Source organism: Bos indicus, chromosome 29 (assembly GCF_029378745.1).
Source record: "Bos indicus isolate NIAB-ARS_2022 breed Sahiwal x Tharparkar chromosome 29, NIAB-ARS_B.indTharparkar_mat_pri_1.0, whole genome shotgun sequence".
In the NCBI taxonomy this organism is placed as follows: Eukaryota; Metazoa; Chordata; class Mammalia; order Artiodactyla; family Bovidae; genus Bos; species Bos indicus.
Window position 1 is genome coordinate 39,584,570 of NC_091788.1, and position 24,448 is coordinate 39,609,017.

A 24,448-nucleotide genomic window follows, 5' to 3' on the forward strand; every position below is an offset into this window, starting at 1 on the left:
TGAGTCTCCCTTTTCCTTGAGGGCAGGTGGAGGTGGGCTCCTCTCAATTTTGATTCAGACTTGGTTCTAGATACTTCAATCCCAGACACAAACAGAGGCAACCATTTGTTTCAGCACCATTAAGAGTGATACCCTTTATTCTTTACTGAGAATAGGGTGTGCAGACCACCAAACACAGTTCACCAGCATCCTGGGCAACAGTGCCCAAAGTGTGAGTGAGTGTGTGTTAGGAGCGGCCTCATTGATTCCTGAACCACTCCAAGCATTTATACTGCCCTTGCCAGGCCAATCCTATCATTTCCTCGATCAAAGACTGAGAAATACCGCCTCAGGAAGACGTCACCCAGGATCCAGAACTCTTTAGGTAGACTCAATCGGTGCTCTTTAAAGGCAGTATAGCAGTGGCCTCTAGAATCCTGGGGGAATCAGAGACATACACCAGTCAGCGTGAGCCCTTACCAGTGACTCCCCCCAATATCCAGACCCAGCACAATTCTTTGTTTTATCTCCCTCTTTTGGTAAGTATCAAGGGGTTTTCTCAGCAGCCGGGGATATGAGAGTTCATCCAAAATCAAAGAGGTCCAAGACATGAGGTTGCCATGAGGAAGGATGTAGGGTAGGGGAGGAGTGGTAGTTCAGAAACAGAGGAATGAAAAACAACAAAGTCCCACTGTAGAGCACAAGAAACTATATTCAACATTCAGTGATAAATCACATGAAAAAGAATAAGAAAATATATTTTTTATGTGTATAACTGAGTCACATTGCTGTGCAGCAGAACTTAATGCCACAATGAAGATTAGCCACGTTTCAATATAATTTTTTTTGAAAAGAACAAGTGTGTCCATAGCTCTCCTCACTCCCTGTTTCTTTCCTTCTGACTCTTGCTCCTTGTTTTCTCTGCAGAGAATGCTGGTTCTCCTTCTGCGTCCCCACAATCTGTACTTTATTTAAAAAAACTTTATTTTGTATTGGAGTATAGCTGATTAACAATATTCTGAGTTTCAGGTGGACAGTAAAGGGACTCAACCATATGTATCCAGGTATCCTGGTCCCAAAGACACCCCTCCCATCCAGGCTGTCATATAACTGAGTGGAGTTCCCTGTGCTACACAGCAACTCATTGTTGGTTATCCATCTTAAATAGAGCAGTGCCCACAACATGTTCTTGAAGCTTTAACTCAGGAAATCTGCGAAGCTTCCTTCAGCCCACACTCACCCTCTCTGGCCACTCCAGGCTTGGTTGGGTTAACTACTCTTGTTTCCCATTTGCACTGGTCAGTCTGTAGCCCTCATCACCCCTAGTAAGTCCCCAGTGTCCCAGTGCAGATCATCTTGAGATGCCATTTGCATGGAATCCAGTGCAGTTTTGCCTAGAATCAAGCAACTCTCCATATGGCTCAATGAGTTTGTGGTTTTAGAATTCCTGAAATTCCCTCTCTTCCTCAAAGCCTTCTTTGAGCCCATCAGCCTGCTTTGAACTCCCGCAGGGAGCTGACATGAAGCCTCCACCCTGTGCCCGGGCAGAGGAGTCACTGTGCACTCAGTATTCACCTTAGTATCCAACCTCCCCACAGAGGGGTATCCCAACTCACAAAGGAGGCACCTGGCCGGAGCAAGGGAAAATACAGCCGAGAACTAGGCTGACCATGTAATTTATCATCCAAACCAGGAAAACTTTGAGAAGGGAAGGGAGCCTGTTAACTTATGCTGGGACATCACACTGGGACTATCCCCAGATATTCTCCTTGTAACATGGCCCATTTCAGGGACTGCTAGTGCTGAATTTCATGTTCATGCACCTAAGGGTTCAGATTGAATTGAAGCTCTTTGAGGACTGAGAATCTTAGTGTTCCCCTCTCCCTGACTCCCACCATGCCATATGGTGTGGCCTCTCCACATTTATTTCAGGAAGATCAGTGTCCCACACGGCCATTTACTCTGAAGTGATTGGTTTTGTGGGAGTCACTGGCCCAGCCACCGGGTTCAGCAGCATCTGCAATGGTTTGACATGGCCTCCAGAGGGCGCCCTCCTCCAAGCAGCACCCCAAGGGTTCCTGCAAGCTCCAGTTTGAGAACTAACCCTCAGTATTGTCCTCTCACCTTGAGGATGTAGGCTCGAGCTGGCAGTCGGTAGTTGATGCTGTTGATGGTGAAGATAATAGACGGCAGGGTACTGACCGCAGAACATGAAACATAATACTATTAAAGAGAGAGGGTGAGAGGTTGGCCCTGGTGATACTTGTTGTGTGTGAAGACTGGGAGTGACCCTGGGGCATGACCCTTCACCTTGGAACCCCGTGGCGTGGCGCCGATGAGCTTCTGTATGTTATCGACCAGTGGTTTTGGGCCATCAATCAATGGTGCCCCGGTGTCCACAAGGGCCTCGCAGCCTCCAGAACAAGCAATAACCTTTCTTTCAAAGGAGATGCTGAGAAACAATGGAAGAAAGTGGGCATCAAGGTAACTCTGAGCCTCCCCAGAGTTGCCCCCTTCCTGACTGTCTTCTAAACAGCCCTTTGTCTCTTGCCCTCTTTTCCTTTGCTATCGACACAGTACTTTTCTTGACACCCTTGAATGTAGTACTTGAATACACCAGGATTTTTGTACCTTGACACAATCTGGTCTTCCTTCTAGAAGACTCCACTGCACTTTGACTAGGAAATTTCTCCTCATCTTCCAGATTCCAGCTTAATTTTATTGTTTTGGGGAAGTCTTTCCCCGAGTGTTTATGAGTCTCCTGTCTTAGTCATTCTCTGTAGACCCTTCCTCATGTCTGTCGCTGCTACTGCTGCTAACTCACTTCAGTCATATCCAACTCTGTGCGACCTCATAGAGGGCAGCCCACCAGGCTCTGCCATCCCTGGGATTGTCCAGGCAAGAGTACTGGAGTGAGTTGCCATTGCCTTCTCCTCCTCATGTCTAGCATGTACCAAAGTCATAATTCACTATGTAGGCGAGTCACTTCATGTACATCTGCCTTCTTAGATGTGAGGGCGAGTTTTATTCTCCTTGCCTCCCTAAAGTGCCTGTCACACAGTGGATGCCCAAAGCTTGTCTGTTCAATGAGTGAATGAAAACTTAGAAAACAATAAGTAACCTCCAGAGAGCTGTATCTTTTGGGGAACAAATAACGGGTCACACACAGAGTGAAGATGGAGATTCGCAGGGGCAGCATATTCTCACAGTAGGGGGAGAGAGGGCCTTCTCTGGGACAGGGTGTCTCCCAGCACTGCTTCTACAACCAGCTCAAACCCTGAGACCCTGGCCAGGAAATACATGACTAGCCCATAGAAACTTCAAAGGACAGGTCAGCTTTTGTCTGACAGTCTCTCACAGAATCCTATCAATTATGCCTCTTGTCCTCAGGTCACTCCTGGATCCCACCTTCCTGATCCTCTGTAATAGCCCCTGTCCCACTGTGTGCCCAAGAATTTGGTGTGTCTTTTCTATTAGTTGCTTTCATGTCTTAACACTGCAGGCAACCACTCTCCACTGCTGGATAGCTGCTCCCTAAGAAGACCAGTTTTCCCCATTTTCTCAGGACTGTCCCTGTTTTTTAACTGACATTTGTCTGTACTGAGAATTTCCTATGTCCTAAGTAGCCCTGGACAGTCGGTCGTCTTATCATAACTCTGTTCAGGCTGGAGATATTCTCCCTGATCCTCTGTTCACCACACTGTAGAGTTCTCTAACCATACTCCCCCACCTCAAAAGGCAGTGGGTGCAGCCTTCTCCCAGCTACACAGACCTCTCTGGTGCCTTTTAGGACCCTGATTAGAGCCATGCTCAGATTATGAACCCATGAGTTGTTTGTGTATTTATGTGCTTGTCTATTTGTTTGTATGTGTGTTTGCATGTTTTTTTTGTGTGTGCTTGTGTGTCTCTGACTAGTTATGCATGTTTTTATGTGTTGCTGTGTATGTTTTTATGTGTCTGCTTGTGTGTTTCCATGTTTCTGTGTGTCTGTCTGTGTCATTGTGGGTGGTGTGTATGTCTGTGTGACTGTGTGTCTGAGAATACATTTGTGTGTGTCTCTCTGTGTCCATGTACAGTAGTGGGAGCATCACTTGGGCTGACCCTCAGAGGGAGAGGCTTACCGGTCCATGTGTACAATCCAGCCACCCGCTTGGATCAATGGTACCCACTTGAGCTCTCCCTTGTAGTAGCGGTGGTCCACCCCACCAAACATCACCACACTGCCCTCCCGCTTGTCTCTGTAGAGAGAAGAGAGGGGGGGATCCTTGGAGGACAGTAATAACAGAACTGTCTGAGAGCTGTGCTTGTCTACCCATCAAGGCCCTAATAAGGTCCCCAGGTACAGATGCAAAAATCAAGTCTAGGAGAGATTGAGATCCAGACTAAGGTCTGTTACAGGCTAATGAGTGGCACAGAGGAGGTTAAAAGCTGAATCACTTGGCTGGGCTCTGCCTACTATGTCTTCTGAAGATGCCCTGGACCTCCAGCGACCTGAGTGCTTAGACACCCTCAGAGGACAGGGTGCTGAAGTGTTTTGGCCTTCCCCTTGTCCACCTTGTTATTTTTCAGGAAAATCAAGGCCTGGGAGTTCTAAGGGTGTGGGTTCAGGTCACCCAGAATTGGCTCCAATGGCCTGTGATCTCTACTGTCAAAAGGACCCCAAACTCAGAAGGGACTCCACTTCTGCTCTCCCTGTCTTGAAGTGTCTCATATTTCTTAAACAAGGGGTCCCACACTTTTGTGTCCCACACTTTCATTTCTCACTGGCTCCTACAAATTGGGTAGCTGGTCCTGGGCTCCCAGTGAAATGCTAATGAGGAAGGAAAGATATCCACCATCCTTCTCCTTCCTTTCTTATCAAATTCATAAGCAAATCCTAATGCCTTTTCCTTCAACTTGTTTCCTGTTGCCTTCCATTAGCCTTCCTCATCACTCATCCCCCTAGACCAAGTCGCTGGTCTTGAGCCCAGGAGTAGGCTTGTGTTCCAATAAACTTTTATTTATAAAAGCCAGGGGTAAAGCCAGGCAGGGTTCTGGGTCCATAGTTATCCTGGGTTAGATTCTCTCTCAGGATACTTCTTTATCAAGTGTTCTATAATTTTTGTGTAACTGAAAGCATCTTACAGCTAATTTGGTGAAAGGGATTGTCCATTTCAAACTTACTTGCTGAAGTAGAAGGCAAAAACAGGCTCAGAAATGGCACCTTGATTCATCAGCTTGTCAAAGATGGGGATTGCTCCAGAAGGGGATATGTTGGGGTAGTTCAAGCCCAAGACGCCATCAAAAGGCATATCCTTAAACCCGTATTCTGCCGTGCTTAGACCAAACGGCTGGTCAGTGCTTACAAGGTCCCCGATCTGTGGGAAAGAAGAGTGTTCCCACTTACAGATACCTGAATTGGGGCTAGGACTGGGCTGGGATGCATTGCCATTAGGTCCTCAGAGAAGAATTGAGGTTGGGCTCTGTCTTTGGTGGCTGACAGACAGTGAGATCAAGCTGGAAGGGGAATTTGGGTTCCATTTGAGAGAGGCTGTGAATTTTATAACATCTGCCACTCTGAAAAATACCACCTGAGTGAGTCATTTTGGCCTCGTGGCTTCTGTAGAGGTGGGGCAACCAAGAGTCAGGCCAGGTCCCATTCATGCCACCTTATGGACAAAACAATCGAGAGCAAGATGGCCTTCTCTGGCATCACTGTGACCTAATGACAGGAATGGACTGCATTCTCTGTAATGTACTGTGGATTCTGCATCTGTCCAGGAAGACAGAAGCCGAAAACACAATCTTGCTTGCAGGGTTCTATGAAATTACTGCCCGCAGAAATCACTTTTGGGGAATTGTGTATATTCCTGTGAGTGTGTATGAGAGAGAAAAGAGGGAACATAACTACTCAAGTATTTTGGGAGAGGCAGGCCATAGGTTTATTAGACTCTCAAGGGTCCCCTAGAGTGAGAATTCATTTATCAGGCACCTTGACTTCTCAGACCCCCAGTTTCCGACTCTGGATACCTGAAGCCCTTGACTGCTCCCAGGGTCCTCAGATCAGTTTTATCCTGTCCACAGAAACCCACAGTAACTTCAGTCCTGAAAAGCCAGCCTAGCTCCACCTTTAACCACATGTGTACCCTCAGCAAGGACCTTGCTGTCTGTACCTCAGTTCCCTCATATGTCTCATGAGCTAATCAGAGTAACTGCTGTGTGTGGTTGTTGCAGGATTAAACCAGTTATCACCTGAAAGTGCCTGGAACAGTGTGTGAATATAAAAGTGGGTGCTTTTATCCTTTCTTCTCGCTCCCAGCAAAATGAACCTTAAACTGCTCATGGGCAGAGGAGCTGCAAGTCCACACCTCAAACCACTCTCTGGGTTAGCTAATCTGTTTACTCGTGTGTCACCATGGATACTGCCTCCCCAGAGACATGGTCCTGTGGATAAGATGGCCAATATCTATGGGAGTTAGGCTAGGAAGGGTCCTGCCAGATGGTCCTGAATCTGGTCACTCCCTAGCCAGTCCTGACTCAGCATATGTTATACTGTTACCCGAACTGTGTCATGAGCAACAACTCCTTTCATTCTCCCAGATCCATAGGTGATCCTGAAGGTCTTATTGGTAGGCCGGAAGGTGGAAGACTGAAGATGTCTGAACCTAACGTGTGTAGCTGCAGACACAAGAGATGAGTGTCATCAGGTGCCAAGGATGGAAACAGGGTGGCAGGGCAAGTGAAGGATGGTCCGGGTATGAGGTATCTGTACTCACAACAGGCTGGACTGGTGCAAAAGTCGGATGGCACCCACAAGTCAGATGAGCCTGTGTCAAAGACAACCTGGAATTCCTGAGGGGGTGTTCCAATGGTGATTCTACCCACATAGACCAACTACAGAGAGAAGGAGGGAGTGGGTTAGTACAGAACTGGCTACCTTCTATTCCCAAGCTGCTGACTCCCTCTGGGTGTCACATATCTCTTGAGATCACTTTCTAACCACTGTGTACCTCACAGACTTTGGTCACAGAGGTATCTGCACTTGATATATTTTTCCTGTGCTACATTGTATGCAGGATATTGACTCTATGACCAGGCGTTGAAGTGGTTCCTCCTGCATGGAAAGCCCAGAGGCATAACCACTGGGCATCCAGGACCGCTGGACACCCAGGGAAGTCCTGGTGCCTTTGTTTGAGAAGCTCTGTAGTCTCTTCAAACCCAGCCTTAGCACTCACGTCTCCAGGAGGTCCTTCTTGATCAACCCCAGCCACTCCCTCCAAACTCAGACCGCAATCAATCAACACCACACAGGTGATCCTTTCATTTGACATGTATTTACCCTTTGCCTATCTCTCAGGCTGGCATGGGCATTCTTGAAGACAAAATAAGCCCTTTGTCTAATCTAAAAACAGTAACCACACTGATTCTTATGGCCATACATGGAATACAGGTTCAGTAACTTTTTAGTGCTGTCGTTCTTGCATCTATGGAAACTGAATTCCTCTGCCTGGGGATTCACAATTGCTCTGCAGTTGGTACTACCTTTTGATCACTGATGGCTCACTCTTCATCTGTAACTGAGTGGCTCACTTAGTTCAGAAGGAACAATCACCCTCAAACAAATGACACATCTTTGACACAGAAATGGATATTTACCTGCCACCTGGTAATTGCCAGGCCCAGTCACCAAGACCAACAGTTGAGTATGAGAGTGCCTTCTCCTCTGATTGGGGGTCCCTGTTTTCCAGTGTCTCTGCCTCCTGCAGGAACCCCATCCCCATCATCCCACCAGGTACCTCCAGATGAGCCCCAGTGCTAGGCTAGAGCAACAGGGGGTGCTGTGGAGCACCATCCTCCCAAAATACTCACATCCCTGATGTTTCTCAGTGGGTGAGTTATATTTGAGCCACGAAAAGAAATCTGGGACAGTCTGTAAGCACGTTCCTTCAGGAAATTGTTCAGCATATTTTCTTCACTAAGGATTTTTCTCATGGTATTCACTCTCCTTAGAGGTATTCTTTCACCGAGCATTTGACAAAGAAAACAAAGAAGATGTCACAATTAGCTGTCTGTGTTAAGATATAACTGTCATTGTAATGGCCCTCTGTATTTTTTAATCATTTTTATGAGGCACATTATTATCAGAACTTTATGCATATACCATGGCAAAGATATAGATTGAATACAGGTTCTGTTCTGCAATCTTGGGTGAGCCATATGACCATGTGGTGTCTCAGTATCCCCTTTGGTAAAATGGTAGAATATAACAATACAAACCCTCCAAATAGGGTATCTTGGGGATAAGTGAAGTGATGGATAGAAAGTGAAAGTGAAGTCACTTAGTGGTGTCTGACTCTTTGTGACCACATGGACTGTAGCCTACTAGGCTCCTCCATCCATGGGATTTTCCTGGGGAGAATACTGGAGAGGATTGCCATTTCCCTCTCCAGGGGATCTTCCAGTCTCAACAATGACAGCCATTAGTATTGCTGTTGCCATCCCACTCATTCCTTCTCAAAGAATCTCAAGGAAGGAGGTAGAAGGGGGGCTCATCCTCTTTTACAAGGGAGCAATTTGAAATGCAAGAGGTTTCTGAGTTGGCTGTGGTCACACTGCTTGTCAGATATAAAACAGTGTATCTTTCTCCAAGTTGACAGAGAAGAGAGAATTGAAAGAAGAGTCCAAGATATAGCAAACAAGTAAGGGAATTCAGAGGCTTGAGAAGGAAGGACAAGTCAAATGAAAAATTAAAAGCAAACAACACAAAGAGAAATACACTCCAAGTGACTTCCAAAGAGATGGAGAGATAAGTGACAGTGATACAGAGATGCAGACATAGGCATATACACATTGAAGTAGATAGGGACAATAGAGGACATGTTGAATAAAATGTAGAAAGTGCTATTCCACAGGACCACATGGACATCTGCATAGACTGTACACTGAACAGTTACAAGGAGTTGCATTTTCAATAGGTCATGACATGACTGGACCCCAAGATTTGTGCAACCCAACCAAGACCTTAGGATCCACAGTTCCTATAGCAAGTTGCTTATCAATAAGTAAGATTTGAGCTATAAGACTCTTAGGGAAATATTCCATTCCCTTCTAAACCTGATGGGTGGAAGAATAATCAGATGAAAAGGAAAATCTGAGAAAGGAATATGATGTGACTTACAGTCCCCATACTTACTTGACTATGCACTCTGAGAAGGCCACCAGCCCGAGGACCACAAGCCACTTCATGCTTCTTTCCTGGCTCCAGGTACTCAGGGAAGGTTGGGTTCTTAGCATATAGTGGTGACCAGGAACCCCTAGTTATATATGCTCTGACCTACCCGAGTTTTCCCCTTTAGGCCACTAAAAGATCTGAAAAAAACAAAAAGCTCTTGATTAAATCTTTACCTTCATCACTGTCCTTGGTCAGTGGCCTTTGAAGCTTCTCAGAATACAGAGAATTGAACTGTAATCTCTTCCTTGAAGCTTGGTTGGAAAATCAAACTGATCTGCATGGACATCTAAGAAGACAGAGAACCTTGCCTACATGGAGAAAAAACTGCTAAGAACACCATGAAAATGGATACTAAGAGCCATGCTCGACATTCGCGGTTTCATGTCATCTTCCTAGCCACTTCATGAGATATGCAATGCTGTCTTCATTGGAGAGGAGATTACTAGGAGGATAAGTTGTCAAATGGCAAAGGGAAGTCTTCAGGGACATCCCAGGGACATACAACTGGCTTTAGGTAGTGGGTCTATTGAGAGACATCAGGTTCACCTCTGATGCCAGTCTGCATCAAAGATTTAGGGCAGAGCAATACTTCAACTGCATGGTTTCAGTACTGGAAGAAATGTCATATGCATCCACAAGATATTTTATATCATCCAACAACTGTACAAGGAAAAACTGTGTGCTAGGTTCTGGGTTAAAGGCTTCAAAGTCAAAGTTGATCAAGACAAAGGTAGTCTTTATCTTAAGATATCTATAAGTCTAGTTCTCACAAGCTCATGGCCCTAGGAGGCAGGAGATATGATACTAGGACTAGTGGCCATGTTGGAATCTGGGCAACACAGACTTTACCAGTGGGAGCAGCCTTTTCTCCACTTCACCCATGCTGGAAAGCAGGCAAGTTGGCCATGTTTTCAAGAGAATCAAAGTTTGGATTTTAAGTACAATCTAATGATTTTAATGTTAGCAACTTTTTTTTTTCCCGAAAAAAAAAAAAAAAGTGGGAACGAAATCTCCACAGTGATGTGCTGGAATCAGCCTTCAGTCTCTGCATTTTTTTGTTTCTGGCCTAGATTTGGGAGTGCAGTAGGGACAGAGAGGAATTTAATTCATGTTGGTTGATTTAAAAAGAGACTGATTGGATCCCTGCTTCAGCATGGTGGCCGTGAGGCCTTGGTACGTCCCCTTCAGCCCTTGTTCCCGCACAATCTCCCTGACCCCGTGGAAGAATCCTCGGTATTTGGGGCTGGCAGAGGTCTGGTCATGGATAAATTTCACCTTGATGGTCTCCATGGGGCACACAACCACCATGGCCTCGGCCACTCCGGCGCCCAGGCCGCACAGCAGCCAGCGTGTGCTGTCCAGCCGTCCCTGGGTGTCCCGCATGTGGTTGCTGAGAAATTCAAACGTCCCGAACCCAGTCTCCTCTCAGTTTCTTCAGTTAAGTCAAAACAATGTGTTCCTCCTTCCCCATATATTTTTGCTTGTTAGTGTATTTCTTGAGCTGTTTTCATATTATTTCTTTCCTTTCTGTGAAATGGTTTTTTAAAAAAACTTGGGACCACCAAGTTGTAAAGATGTATGTTTTTACCTGACAGTTATACCACAGGTAGACTGTCCAGTTAAGTTGAGAAGAGTGAACCAATAGCTTGTATTTGTTTTTAAAATTAAATTAATCCTGGATAAGAGTTGCTTTTTTTTTTTTTTTAAGGAGTTAGTCCTTGACCACTAGTTTGATACCATCTCTATTTTGGGTGACCTGTTTCACCAGCAGGCCTGTTACTCTCCTTGACTAACTGTGTTAAGTGCTTATAATGGAATAAATTGCTTTTCTACATAAAAAAAAAAAGAGAGAGAGACTGAATGCACATTAAACATGCTGACTCATTGGAAAAGACCCTGATATTAGGAAAGATGGAAGGCAGGAGGAGAAGCAGAAGACAGAGGATGAGATACTTGGATAGCATCACCAAGTCAATGGACATGAGCTTGAGCAAGCTCTGGGAGTTGGTAATGGATAGGGAAGCCTGATGTGCTGCAGTCTATGGCATTGCAAAGAGATGGACACAACTGAAGGACTGAACTGAACTGAACAAACTGAGAACAAAGACTAGTAAATCTAATTGCATCAGGTTGTTGACTAGCTACCTATAACAACACATTACTTAAGTGACTTTAAAATTCAGACTTATGACTCTACATTTAGAGTGGAATATCTTCTAAGGAAAAACAAGAATACTGCCCATGAAAAAGAAAACCAAAAGAAAAAGGGGGGTGTGGTCCTATGATGTTGGAGGAATAGGATGGGGAAACCACTTTCTCCCTCACAAATTCATCAAAAGAACATTTAAACGCTGAGTAAATTCCACAAAACAACTTCTGAGTGCCGGCAGAGGACATCAGGCACCCAGAAAAGCAGCCCATTATCTTCTAAAGGAGATATGAAAAAATATTAAAAAAATTTAAAAAGAGACAAAAGAGGTAGAGACAGAGCTCTGTACCTGGAAGGGAGTCTTAAAAAGGGAGAAGTTTCCAAACACCAGGAAACACTCTCACTGGCGAGTCTGTGGCAAGCCTTGGAAGCACAGAGGACAACATAACAGGGAGGGAAAATAAATAAATAATTAAAACCCACAGATTATGAGCCCATCGGTAACTCCCCCAGCAGAGAAGCAGCGCAGATGACTGCACCCACCACTAGCAAGCAGGATCAGGGCAGGGAGGTGCAAGCTGCATTGCTTAGAGTAAGGACCGGGCCTCAATGCCCCGAGGGCAATCTGAGTGAACTAACTTAGGCTAGCAAACCAGACTGTGGGATAGTTACCACACACAAAGCTCTAACCTAAGATCCTACCAGGCCCACACACAGAACAAAGGACTGAACAGAACTAGCCCTCTGCAGACCATCCCCCTCCAGTGACAGGCAGCCAGAGTTGGAGGGGGCAATCGTAGCCCCAGAAAGGCATTATCTACCAAACTGCAAGCAGGCTTCTTTGCTAACTAAGACTTCTTAGGGTTCTGGACGGTCGACATCCACTTGAGAAGGTCCACCGGTTGTACACCCAAAAAAACCGAGTGGCAGGGACAGGGGAGGCGATAAGTTGCAGTGACTGCACTTGCCAAACACCTCATCACCTGAGCTGCTTGGACCTGGGACTGGCACAAAATGCAGGCCCAACCGAGTCTGTGCCTCTGAGGACTACCCGAGTTCCTGAACCTAAGTGGCTTAGACCTAGGAGGTGCATGCAGTCCAGGGCTGGCCTCGGATGGCAGAGCATCCTACAGCCTGAGCAGTGTGGAAAGGAAGGGCACACGCACCATGAGCGGGGGCAGGCCTAGTGTGGGTGTGGCACTGCAAGAACATGCCAGTGTTATTTGTTTGCAGCGTCCCTCCCTCCCCACAGCGCGACTGAACAAGTGAGCCTAAAAAAAGTGTCCACCACTGCCCGTCTTGTGTCAAGGCGGAAATCAGACATTGAAGAGACCAGCAAACAGAAGAAGCTATAACAGAAGAAATCACCTTGGAAGCGACAGGTGCAATAGATTAAAATCCTGTAGTTAGTACTGACTACATAGGAAGGGGGCTATAGATCTTGAGAAATATAAGCCGGACCAAGGAACTATCCGAAAATGAACTGACCCCACACTGTCCACAACACCACCAGAGAAAGTCCTAGATATATTTTTACTATTTTTATGACCATTCTTTTATTTTTTTTTAATTTAAGTCCTCTATTATTCCTTTAATTTTCATTTTTATAACCTACTATTACTTTGCAAAAAAAAAAAGACCCTATTTTTTAAAGCAAACTTCATATATATATACACATATATATAATTTTTGTGACTTTGTCTTGTTTTATTTTGTATTTTTCTTCTTATTATTTTCTTTAATATTGCATTTTTGAAAATCAAACCTCTATTCTAGATTTTTAATCTTTCCTTTTTGGTATTTGTTATCATTTTTGTACCTTTGAGAACCCAATCTTCAGTACCCATTTTACTTGGGATCTAGATTACTGGCTTGACTTCTCTCTCTCCCTTTGAACTCTCGTTTTTCTCCAGCAGGTCTCCTCTGTCTCCTTCCTCCACCTAGTCTTCTCTACACAACTCTGTGAATCACCAGTGTGTTCCAGACGGTGGAGAACACTTAGGGAACTGATAACTAGCTGGATCTGTCTCTCTCCTTTTGATTTCCCCCCTTTTAACCTCCTGGCCACCTCTGTCTCCTCCCTTTCTCTTCTCTTCTCTGTATAACTCCGTGAACATCTCTGAGTTGTCCAGACTGTGGAGCGCACATAAGGAAGTGATTACTGGCTAGCTTGCTCTCTCCTCTTTTGATTCCACCTCATCTCATTCGGGTCACCTCTAAATCCCTCCTCCCTCTTCTCTTCTCCACATAATTCTGTGAACCTCTCTGGGTGTCCCTCACTGTGGAGAAACTTTTCAACTTTAACATAGGTGTTTTATCAACGGTGCTGTATAGAAGGAGAAGTCTTGAGACTACTGTAAAATAAGACTGAAAACCAGAAGCAGGAGGCTTAAGTCCAAATCCTGAGAACACCAGAGAATTCCTGACTCTAGGGAACACTAATCGACAGGAACTCATCAATCACCTCCATACCTACACTGGAACCAAGCACCAACCAAGGGCCAACAAGTTCCAGAGCAAGACATACCACACAAATTCTCCAGCAACACAGGAACACAGCCCTGAGCTTCAATACACAGGCTGCCCAAAGTTAATCCAAAACCACTGACATCTCATAACTCATTACTGGACAGTTCATTGCACTCCAGAGAGAAGAAATCCAGCTCCACCCACCTGAACCCAAAACAAGTTTCCCTAACCAAGAAACGTTGACAAGCCACCTGTACAACCCCATCCACAGCAAGGAAATTCCACAATAAAGAGAACTCCACAAACTGCAAGAATACTGAAAGGCCACCCTAAATTCAGCAATATAAACAAGATGAAGAGACAGAGGAATACCCACCAGGTAAAGGAACAGGATAAATGTCCATCAAACCAAACAAAAGAAGAAGAGATGGGGAATCTACCTGATAAAGAATTCTGAATAATGATCGTGAAAATGATCCAAAATCTTGAAATCAAAATGGAATCACAGATAAATAACCTGGAGACAAGGACTGAGAAGATGCAAGAAAGGTTTAACAAAGAAATTTTTAAAAAGTCAATATATTTTTTAAAAAGAGTCAATATATAATGAATAATGCAATAAATGTGATCAAAAACACTTTGGAGGCTACAAATAGTAGAATAATGGAGGCAGAAGATATGATTAGTGAAGTAGAAGATAGAATGGTAAAAATAAGTGAATCAGGGAGGAAAAAAGAAAAACGAATTAAAAGAAATGAAGACAATCTCAGAGACCTCCAGGACAATAAACACTCCAACATTTAAACCATGGGAGTCCCAGAAGAAGAAGATAATAAGAAAGACCATGAGAAAATACTTGAGGAGATAATAGTTGAAAACTTCCCTAAAATGGGGAAGGAAATAATCACCCAAGTCCAAGAAACCCAGAGTGTCCCAAACAGGATAAACCCAAGGTGAAACACCCCAAGACACATACTAATCAAATTAATAAATATCAAACACAAAGAACAAATATTAAAAGCAGCAAGGGAAAAACAACAAATAACACACAAGGGGATTCCCATAAGGATAACAGCTGATCTTTCAATAGAAAGTCCTCAAGCCAGGAGGGAATGGCAAGACATACTTAAAGCGATGAAAGAAAATAACCTACAGCCCAGAACTGTACCCAGCAAGGATCTCATTCAAATATGAAGGAGAAATCAAAAGCTTTACAGACAAGCAAAGGCTGAGAGAATTCAGAACCACCAAACCAGCTCTCCAACAAATGCTAAAGGATCTTCTCTAGACAGGAAACACCAAAAGGGTGTATAAACTCAAACCCAAAGCAATAAAGTAAATGGCAATGGGATCATACTTATCAATAATTACCTTAAATGTAAATGGGTTGAATGCCCCAACAAAAAGACAAAGACTGGCTGAATCGATATAAAAACAAGACCCCTATATATGTTGTCTAGAACAGACCCAACTCAAAATAGGTGACACATTCAGACTGAAACTGAAGGGCTGGAAAAAGATATTCTATGCAAATAGGAACCAAAAGAAAGCAGGAGTAGCAATCCTCATATCAGATAAAATAGACGTTAAAACAAAGACTGTGAAAAAAGCCAAAGAAGGACACTACATAATGATCAAAGGATCAACCCAAGAAGATATAGTAATTATAAATATATATGCACCCAACATAGGAGCACCACAATATGTAAGACAAACGCTAACAAGTATGAAAGGGGAAATTAACAATAATACAATAATAGTGGGAGACTTTAATACCCCACTCATACCTATGGATAGATCAACTAAACAGAAAATTAACAAGGAAACACAAATTTTAAATGATACAATAGACCAGTTAGACCGAATTGATATCTATAGGACATTTCACCTCAAAACAATGAATTTCACCTTTTTCTCAAGCACACACGGAACCTTCTCTGGGATAGATCACATCCTGGGCCATAAATCTAGCCTTGGTAAATTCAAAAAAATTGAAATCATTCCAAGCATCTTTTCTGACCACAATGCAGTAAGATTAGATCTCAATTACAGGAGAAAAAATATTAAAAATTCCAACATATGGAGGCTGAACAACACGCTGCTGAATAACCAACAAATCACAGAAGATGTAAAAACAGAATATGCATAGAAACAAATGAAAACAAAACAACCCAAAACCTGTGGGACACTGTAAATCAGTGCTAAGGGGAAAGTTCATAGCAATGCAGGCATACCTCAAGAAACAAGAAAAAAGTCAAATAAATAACCTACCTCTACACCTAAAGCAACTAGAAAATGAAGAAATTAAGAACCCCAGGGTAAGTAGAAGGAAAGAAATCTTAAAAATTAGGGCAGAAATAAATGCAAAAGAAACAAAAGAGACCATAGCAAAAATCAACAAAGCCAAGAGCTGGATCTTTGAAAGGATAAATAAAATTGACAAACCATTAGCCAGACTCATCAAGAAACAAAGGGAGAAAAATCAAATCAATAAAATTAGAAATGAAAATGGAGAAATCTCAACAGACAACACAGAAATTCAAAGGATCATAAGAGACTACTATCAGCAATTATATGCCAATAAAATGGACAACGTGGAAGAAATGGATAAATTCTTAGAAAAGTACAACTTTCCAAAACTGAACCAGAAAGAAATAGAAAATCTTAACAGACCAATCACAAGCACAGAAATTGAAACTGTAATCAGAAATCTTCCAGCAAACAAAAGCCCATGTCCAGACGGCTTCACAGCTGAATTCTACCAAAAACTTAGAAAACAGCTAACACCTATAATACTCAAACTCTTGCAGAAAATTGCAGAGGGAGGTACACCTCCACTCTCATTCTATGAGGCCACCATCACCCTAATAACAAAGCCTGGCAAAGATGCCACAAAAAAAAAAGAGAACTACAGGCCAATATCACTGATGAACATACATGCAAAAATCTTTAACAAAATTCTAGCAATCAGAATCCAACAACACATTTAAAAGATCGTACACCATGACCAAGTGGGCTTTACTCTTGGGATGCAAGAATTCTTCAATATCCACAAATCAATCAATGTAAAACACCACATTAAAAAATTGAAAAATAAAAGTCATATGATTATCTCAATAGATGCAGAGAAAGACTTTGACAATATTCAACATTCATTTATGATATAAACTCTCCAGAAAACAGGAAGACAAGGAACATACCTCAACATAATAAGAGCTATACATGACAAACCCACAGCAAACATTATCCTCAATGGTGAAAAATTGAAAGCATTTCCCCTAAGGTCAGGAACAAGATAAGGGTGCCCACTTTCACCATTACCATTCAACATAGTTTTGGAAGTTTTGGCTACAGCAATCAGAGCATAAAAGGAAATAAAAGGAATCCAAATTGGAAAAGAAGAAGTATGGTGTTAGAAAGTGTTCTAGTTTTTGACCAGATTTCCCAGCACCACTTGTTAAAGAGATTGTCTTTAATCCATTGTATATTCTTGCCTCCTTTGTCAAAGATAAGGTGTCCATAGGTGTGTGGATTTATCTCTGGGCTTTCTATTTTGTTCCATTGATCAATATTTCTGTCTTTGTTCTAGTACCATACTGTCTTGATAACTGTGGCTTTATAGTAGAGCCTGAAGTCAGGTAGGTTGATTCCTCCAGTTCCATTCTTCTTTCTCAAGATCGCTTTGGCTACTCGAGGTTTTTTGTATTTCCATACAAATTGTGAAATTATTTGTTCTAGCTCTGTGAAGAATACTGTTGGTAGCTCGATAGGGATTGCATTGAATCTATAAATTGCTTTGGGTAGTATACTCATTTTCACTATATTGATTCTTCCAATTCATGAACATGGTATATTTCTCCATCTATTAGTGTCCTCTTTGATTTCTTTCACCGTGTTATATAGTTTTCTATATATAGGTCTTTAGTTTCTTTAGGTAGATATATTCCTAAGTATTTTATTCTTTCCGTTGCAATGGTGAATGGAATTGTTTCCTTAATTTCTCTTTCTGTTTTCTCATTATTAGTGTATAGGAATGCAAGGGATTTCTGTGTGTTGATTTTATATCCTGCAAGTTTACTATAGTCATTGATTAGCTTTAGTAATTTTCTGGTGGAGTCTTTAGGGTTTTCTATGTAGAGGATCATGTCATCTGCAAATAGTGAGAGTTTTACTTCTTCTTTTCCAATTTGGATTCCTTTTCTTTTTCTGCTCTGATTTCTATGGCCAAAACCTCCAAAACTATGTTGACTAGTAATGGTGAAAGTGGGCACCCTTGTCTTGTTCCTGACTTTAGAGGAAATGCTTTCAATTTTTCACCATCGAGGATAATGTTTGCTGTGGGTTTGTCATATATAGCTTACTGGAAATAGAACTGCCTTATGATCCAGCAATCCCACTGCTGGGCATACACACTGAGGAAACCAGAAGGGAAAGAGACATGCGTACCCCAATGTTCATTGCAGCACTGTTTACCATAACCAGGACATGGAAGCAACCTAGATGTCCATCAGCAGATGAATGGATAAGAAAGCTGTGGTACATATACACAATGGAGTATTACTCAGCCATTAAAAAGAATACATTTGAATCAGTTCTAATGAGGTGGATGAAACTGGAGCCTATTATACAGAGTGAAGTAAGCCAGAAGGAAAAACACCAATACAGTATACTAATGCATATATTTGGAATTTAGAAAGATGGTAACAATAACCCTGTGTATGAGACAGCAAAAGAGACACTGATGTATAAAACAGTCTTATGGACTCTGTGGGAGGGGAAGAGGGTGGGAAGATTTGGGAGAATGGCATTGAAACATGTAAAATATCATGTATGAAAAGAGATGCCAGTCCAGGTTCGATGCACGATACTGGATGCTTGGGGCTAGTGCACTGGGACAACCCAGAGGGATGGTATGGGGAGGGAGAAGGGAGGAGGGTTCAGGATGGGGAACACATGTATACCTGTGGAGGATTCATTTTGATATGTGGCAAAACTAATACAATTATGTAAAGTTTAAAAATAAAATAAAATTTAAAAAATAAATAAATAAAATAAAAAAAAGAAGAAGTAAAACTCTCACCATTTTCAGATGACATGATCCTCTACAGAGAAAATCCTAAAGACTCCACCAGAAAATTACTAGAGCTAATCAATGAATATAGTAAAATTGCAGGATATAAAATCAACACAGAGAAATCCCTTGCATTCCTATACACTAATAATGAGAAAATAGAAAGAGAAATCGAGGAAACAATTCCATTCACCATTGGAATGAAAAGAATAAAATACTTAGGAGTATATCTACCTAAAGAAACTAAGACATATATAGAAAACTATATAACACGGTGAAAGAAATCAAAGAGGACACTAATAGATGGAGAAATATACTGGGTTCATGGATCGGAAAAATCAATATCGTGAAAATGAATATACCACCCAAACCAATCTATAGATTCAGTGCAAGCCCTATCAAGCTACCAACAGTATTCTTCACAGAGCTAGAACAAATAATTTCACAATTTGTATGGAAATACAAAAAACCTCGAATAGCCAAAGCAATCTTGAGAAAGAAGAATGGAACTGGAAGGATCAACCTGCCTGACTACTGGCCCTACTTCAAAGCCACAGTCATCAAGACAGTATGGTACTGGCACAAAGACAGAAATACAGATCAATGAAACAAAATAGAAAGCCCAGAGATAAATCCACACACCTATGGACACCTTATCTTCGACAAAGGAGGCAAGAATATACAATGGATTAAAGACAATCTCTTTAACAAGTGGTGCTGGGAAAACTGGTCAACCACTTGTAAAAGAATTAAACTAGAACACTTTCTAACACCATACACAAAAACAAATTCAAAATGGATTAAAGATCTAAATGTAAGACCAGAAACTAGAAAACTCCTAGAGGAGAACATAGGCAAAACACTCTCAGACATAAATCACAGACAGATCATCTATGAATCACTTTCCAGTATACTGGAAATAAAAGCAAAAATAAACAAATGGGACCTAATTAAAATTAAAAGCTTCTGCACAACAAAGGAAACTATAAGCAAGGTGAAAAGACAGCCTTCGGAATGGGAGAAAATAATAGCAAATTAAGCAACTGACAAACAACTAATCTCAAAAATAAACAAGCAACACATGTGGCTCAATTCCAGAAAAATAAATGACCTAATCAAAAAATGGGCTAAAGAACTAAATAGACATTTCTCCAAAGAAGAATACAGATGGCTAAGAAACACATGAAAAAATGCTCAACATCACTCATTATCAGAGAAATGCAAATCAAAACCACAATGAGGTACCATTTCACGCCAGTCAGAATGGCTGTGATCCAAAAGTTTACAAGCAATAAATGCTACAGAGGGTGTGGAGAAAAGGGAATCTTCTTACACTGTTGGTGCGAATGCAAACTAGTACAGCCATTATGGAGAAGAACGTGGAGATTCCTTTAAAAAACTGGAAATAGAACTGCCTTATGACCCTGCAATCCCAGTGCTGAGCATACACACCGAGGAAACCAGAACTGGAAGAGACATGTGTACCTCAATGTTCATTGCAGCACTGTATATAATAGCCAGGACATGGAAGCAACCTAGATGCCCATCAGCAGATGAATGGATAAGAAAGCTGTGGTACTTATACACAATGGAATATTACTAAGCCATTAAAAAGAATACATTTGTATCAGTTCTAATGAGGTGGATGAAACTGGAGCCTATTATACAGAGTGAAATAAGCCAGAAAGAAAAACACCAATACAGTATACTAATGCATATTATGGAATTTAGAAAGATGCTAACGATAACCCTGTATGCAAGACAGCAAAAGAGACACAGATGTTTAGAACAATCTTTTGGACTCTGGGAGAGGGAGAAGGTGTGATGATTTGGGATAATGGCATTGAAACATGTATAATATCATATAAGTACTAATCGCCAGTCCAGGTTTGATGCAGGATACAGGATGCTTGGGGCTGTGCACTGGGATGACCCAGAGGGATGGTACAGGGAGGGACGTGGGAGTGGGGATCAGGATGGGGAACACGTGTACACCCGTGGTGGATTCATGGTGATGTATGGCAAAACCAATACAATATTGTAAAATAAATAGCCTCCAATTAAAATAAATAAATTTAAATTACTAAAAAGAAAATAAGGAAAGAAATCTGAAACTATATTCAACAACTTCAGTTCAGTTCAGTTGATCAGTCGTGTCCAGTTCTTTATGAGCCCATGAACAGCAGCACACAAGCCCTCCTTGTCCATCACCAACTCCCAAAGTCCACACATACTCAGGTCCATTGAGTTGGTGATGCCATCCGTCCATCTCATCCTGTCATCCCATTCTCCTCCTGCCCTCCATCTTTCCCAACATCAGGGTCTTTTGAAATGAGTCAGCTCTTTGCAACAGTTGGCCAAAGCATTGGAGTTTCAGCTTCAGCATCAGTGCTTTCAGTGAACATTCAGGACTGATTTCCTTTAGGATGGACTGGTTGGGTCTCATGTAGTCCAAAGGACACTCAAGAGTCTTCTCCAACACCACAGTTCAAAAGCACCAATTCTTTGGGGCTCAGCTTTCTTTATAGTCCAACTCTCACATCCATCCATGACCACTGGAAAAACCATAGCCTTGACTACGTGGACGTTTGTTGACATAGTAATGTCTCTGCTTTTCAACAAGCTGTCTAGATTGGTGTCAACTTTTCTTTCAAGACGTAAGCGTCTTTTAATTTCATGGCTGCAATCACCATCTGCAGTGATTTTGAAGCCCAGAAATATTAAATCAACCACTGTCTTCACTGTTTACCCATCTATTGGCCATGAAGTGATGGGATGGGATGCCATGATCTTAGTTTTCTAAATGTTGAGCTTTAAGCGAAATTTTTCACTCTCCTCTTTCACCTTCATCAAGAGGTTCTTTATTCTTCTTCACTTTATGCAATAGGGTGGTGTCATCTGCATATCTGAGGCTATGGATATTTCTCCCGGCAATCTAGATTCCAGCCTGTGCTTCCTCCAGTCCAGTGTTTTCATGATGAACTCTGCATATAAGTTAAATAAGCAGGGTGAAATTATACAGCCTTGACATACTCCTTTCCTATTTGGAACCAGTCTGTTGTTCCATGTCCAGTTCTAACCATTGATTCCTGACCTGCTTACAGGTTTCTCAAGAGGCAAGTCAGGTGGTCTAGTATTCCCATCTCTTTAAGAAATTTACACATTTTATTGTGATCCACACAGTCAAAGGCTTTGGCATAGTCACTAAAGCAGAACTAGGTGTTTTCTTGGAATTTCTTGCTTTTTTGATAATCCACCAGATGTTGGCAATAAGATCTCTGGTTCCTCTCCCTTTTCTAAAACCAGCTTGATCATCTGGAAGTTCATGGTTCACTTACTGCTGAAGCCTGGCTTGGAGAATTTTAAGCATTACTTTACTAGCGTGTGAGATAAGTGCAATTGTGCTGTAGATAGCGCATTATTTGGAACTGCCTTTCTTTGGGATTGGAATGAAAACTGACCTTTTCCAGTTCTGTGGCCACTGCTGAGTTTCCAAATTTGTTGGCATATTGAGTACAGCACTTTCACAGCATCATCTTTCAGGATTTGAAATAGCTCAACTGGAATTCCATCACCTCCACTAGCTTTGTTCTTAGTGATGCTTCCTAAGGCCCATTTAACTTCACATTCCAGGATGTCTGGCTCTAGGTGAGTGATCACACCATCATGCTTATCTGGGCCATGAAGGTTTTTTTGTACAGTTCTTCTGTGGATTCTTGCCACCTCTTCTTAGTATCTTCTGCTTCTGTTACATCCATACCATTTCTGTCTTTTATTGAGCTCATCTTTACATGGAATATTCCCTTGGTATCTCTAATTTTCTTGAAGAGATCTCTAGTCTTTCCCATTCTATTGTTTTCCTCTATTTCTTTGCATTGATCACTGAGAAAGGCTTTCTTATCTCTCCTTGCTATTCATTGGAACTCTGCATTCAAATGGGTATATCTTTGCTTTTGTCCTTTGCTTTTTGCTTCCCTGCTTTTCATAGCTACCTGTAAGGCCTCCTTAGACAGCCATTTTGCTTTTTTGCATTTCTTTTTCTTGGGGATGGTCTTGATTCCTGTCTCCAGTACAATGTCATGAACCTCCGTCCATAGTTCATCAGGCACTCTGTCTATTAGATCTAGTCCCTTAAATCTATTTCTCACTTCCACTGTATAATCATAAGGAATTTTATTTAGGTCATACCTGAATGGTCTAATGGTTTTCCCCACTTTCTTCAATTTCAGTCTGAATTTGGCATTAAGGAGTTCATGATCTGAGCCACAGTCAGCTCCTGGTCTTGTTTTTGCTGACTGTATAGAGCTTCTCCATCTTTGGCTGCAAAGAATATAATCAATCTTATTTTGGTGTCGACCATCTGGTGATGTCCATGTATAGAGTCTTCTCTTGTGTTGTTGGAAGAGGGTGTTTGCTATGACCAGTGTGTTCGCTTGGCACAACTCTATTAGCCTTTGCCCAGCTTCATTCTGTTCTCCAAGGCCAAATTTGTGTGTTACTCCTGGAGATTCTTGACTTCCACTTTTGCATTCTAGTCCCCTATAATGAAAATGATATCTTTTTGGGGTGTTTTCTAAAAGCTCTTGTAGGTCTTCATAGAACTGTTCAACTTCAGCTTCTTCAGTATTATTGATCGTGGCATAGGCTTGGATTACCGTGATATTGAAAGGTTTGCCTTGGAAACAGAGATCATACTGTCATTTTTGAGATTGCATCCAAGTACCGCATTTCAGTATCTTTTGTTGACTATGATGTCTAATCCATTTCTTCTAAGGGATTCCTGCCCACAGAAGTAAATATTATGGTCATCTGAGTTAAACTCACCCATTCCTGTCCATCTTAGTTCGCTGATTCCTAGAATGTCTATATTCACTCTTGTCATCTCCTGTTTGACCACTTCCAATTTGCCTTGATTCATGGACATAACAATCCAGGTTCCTATGCAATATTGCTCTTTACAGCATCGAATCTTGCTTCTATCATGAGTCCCACCCACAACTGGATGTTGTCTTTGCTTTGGCTCCATCCCTTCATTCTTTCTGAAGTTGTTTCTCCACTGATCTCCAGTAGCATATTGAAAGGTTGTTGTTGAATCACGCGAATACACCGGTATTCTTGGCCCCCGGAGGAGAAGAATTCAATCCGGGGCCAGAGACGAGGCTTGATCGCTCAGAGATTTTGTGTAATAAAGTTTTATTAAAGTATAAAGGAGATAGAGAAAGCTTCTGACATAGGCATCAGAAGGGGGCAGAAAGAGTACCCGTTTGCTAGTGTTAACAATTAAGTTATATAATCCAAAGAATGTCTGGAGGTTGTAAAGACCTCATCAGACCTACCCCCATAATTTACATTTTAAGACAATAGAAGGTTTAATCCAAAGACTGTCCTTAGGCAGGATACATTATTGTTATATAATCCTAAGGAATATGGAGAAAGAAAAAGTTTGTCCTTTCTTCCTCCTTGAGAATTCCAGACCCCTCTCTCCTTGGGGACCCCTAGACTCCCTATCAACCTGCCTGGGAACTGACTCTGTCAATATTGGGTGCCTACCGACCTGGGGAGTTCATCT

The 24,448-nt window shown here is 42.1% G+C and overlaps 1 protein-coding gene across 1 annotated transcript; it reads right to left on the reverse strand.

Annotated features, from left to right (window-relative positions):
- Nucleotides 1-266: 266 nt before the first annotated feature.
- On the reverse strand, nucleotides 267-9,204 carry LOC109554679 (pregnancy-associated glycoprotein 1-like). Its single transcript, XM_019955350.2, has 9 exons — nucleotides 9,152-9,204; nucleotides 7,828-7,975; nucleotides 6,735-6,852; nucleotides 6,518-6,636; nucleotides 5,143-5,336; nucleotides 4,101-4,217; nucleotides 2,290-2,431; nucleotides 2,104-2,202; nucleotides 267-416 (listed from the first exon to the last, which is right to left on the reverse strand). Exons 1-9 carry the CDS (start codon nucleotides 9,202-9,204, stop codon nucleotides 267-269), a joined length of 1,140 nt encoding a protein of 379 aa, XP_019810909.2.
- Nucleotides 9,205-24,448: the final 15,244 nt, after the last annotated feature.

What these genes read in the sequence shown, in the direction of transcription:
- LOC109554679 (XM_019955350.2), bottom strand. Translation starts at nt 9,204, where the DNA reads ATGAAGTGGCTTGTGGTCCTCGGGCTGGTGGCCTTCTCAGAGTGCATA. An exon ending in TTCTCAGAGTGCATAGTCAA is followed by an intron (nt 7,976 to 9,151) that starts GTAAGTATGGGG and finishes GCTCGGTGAAAG; the next exon opens with AATACCTCTAAGGAGAGTGA. An exon ending in CACTGAGAAACATCAGGGAT is followed by an intron (nt 6,853 to 7,827) that starts GTGAGTATTTTG and finishes TTCTCTCTGTAG; the next exon opens with TTGGTCTATGTGGGTAGAAT.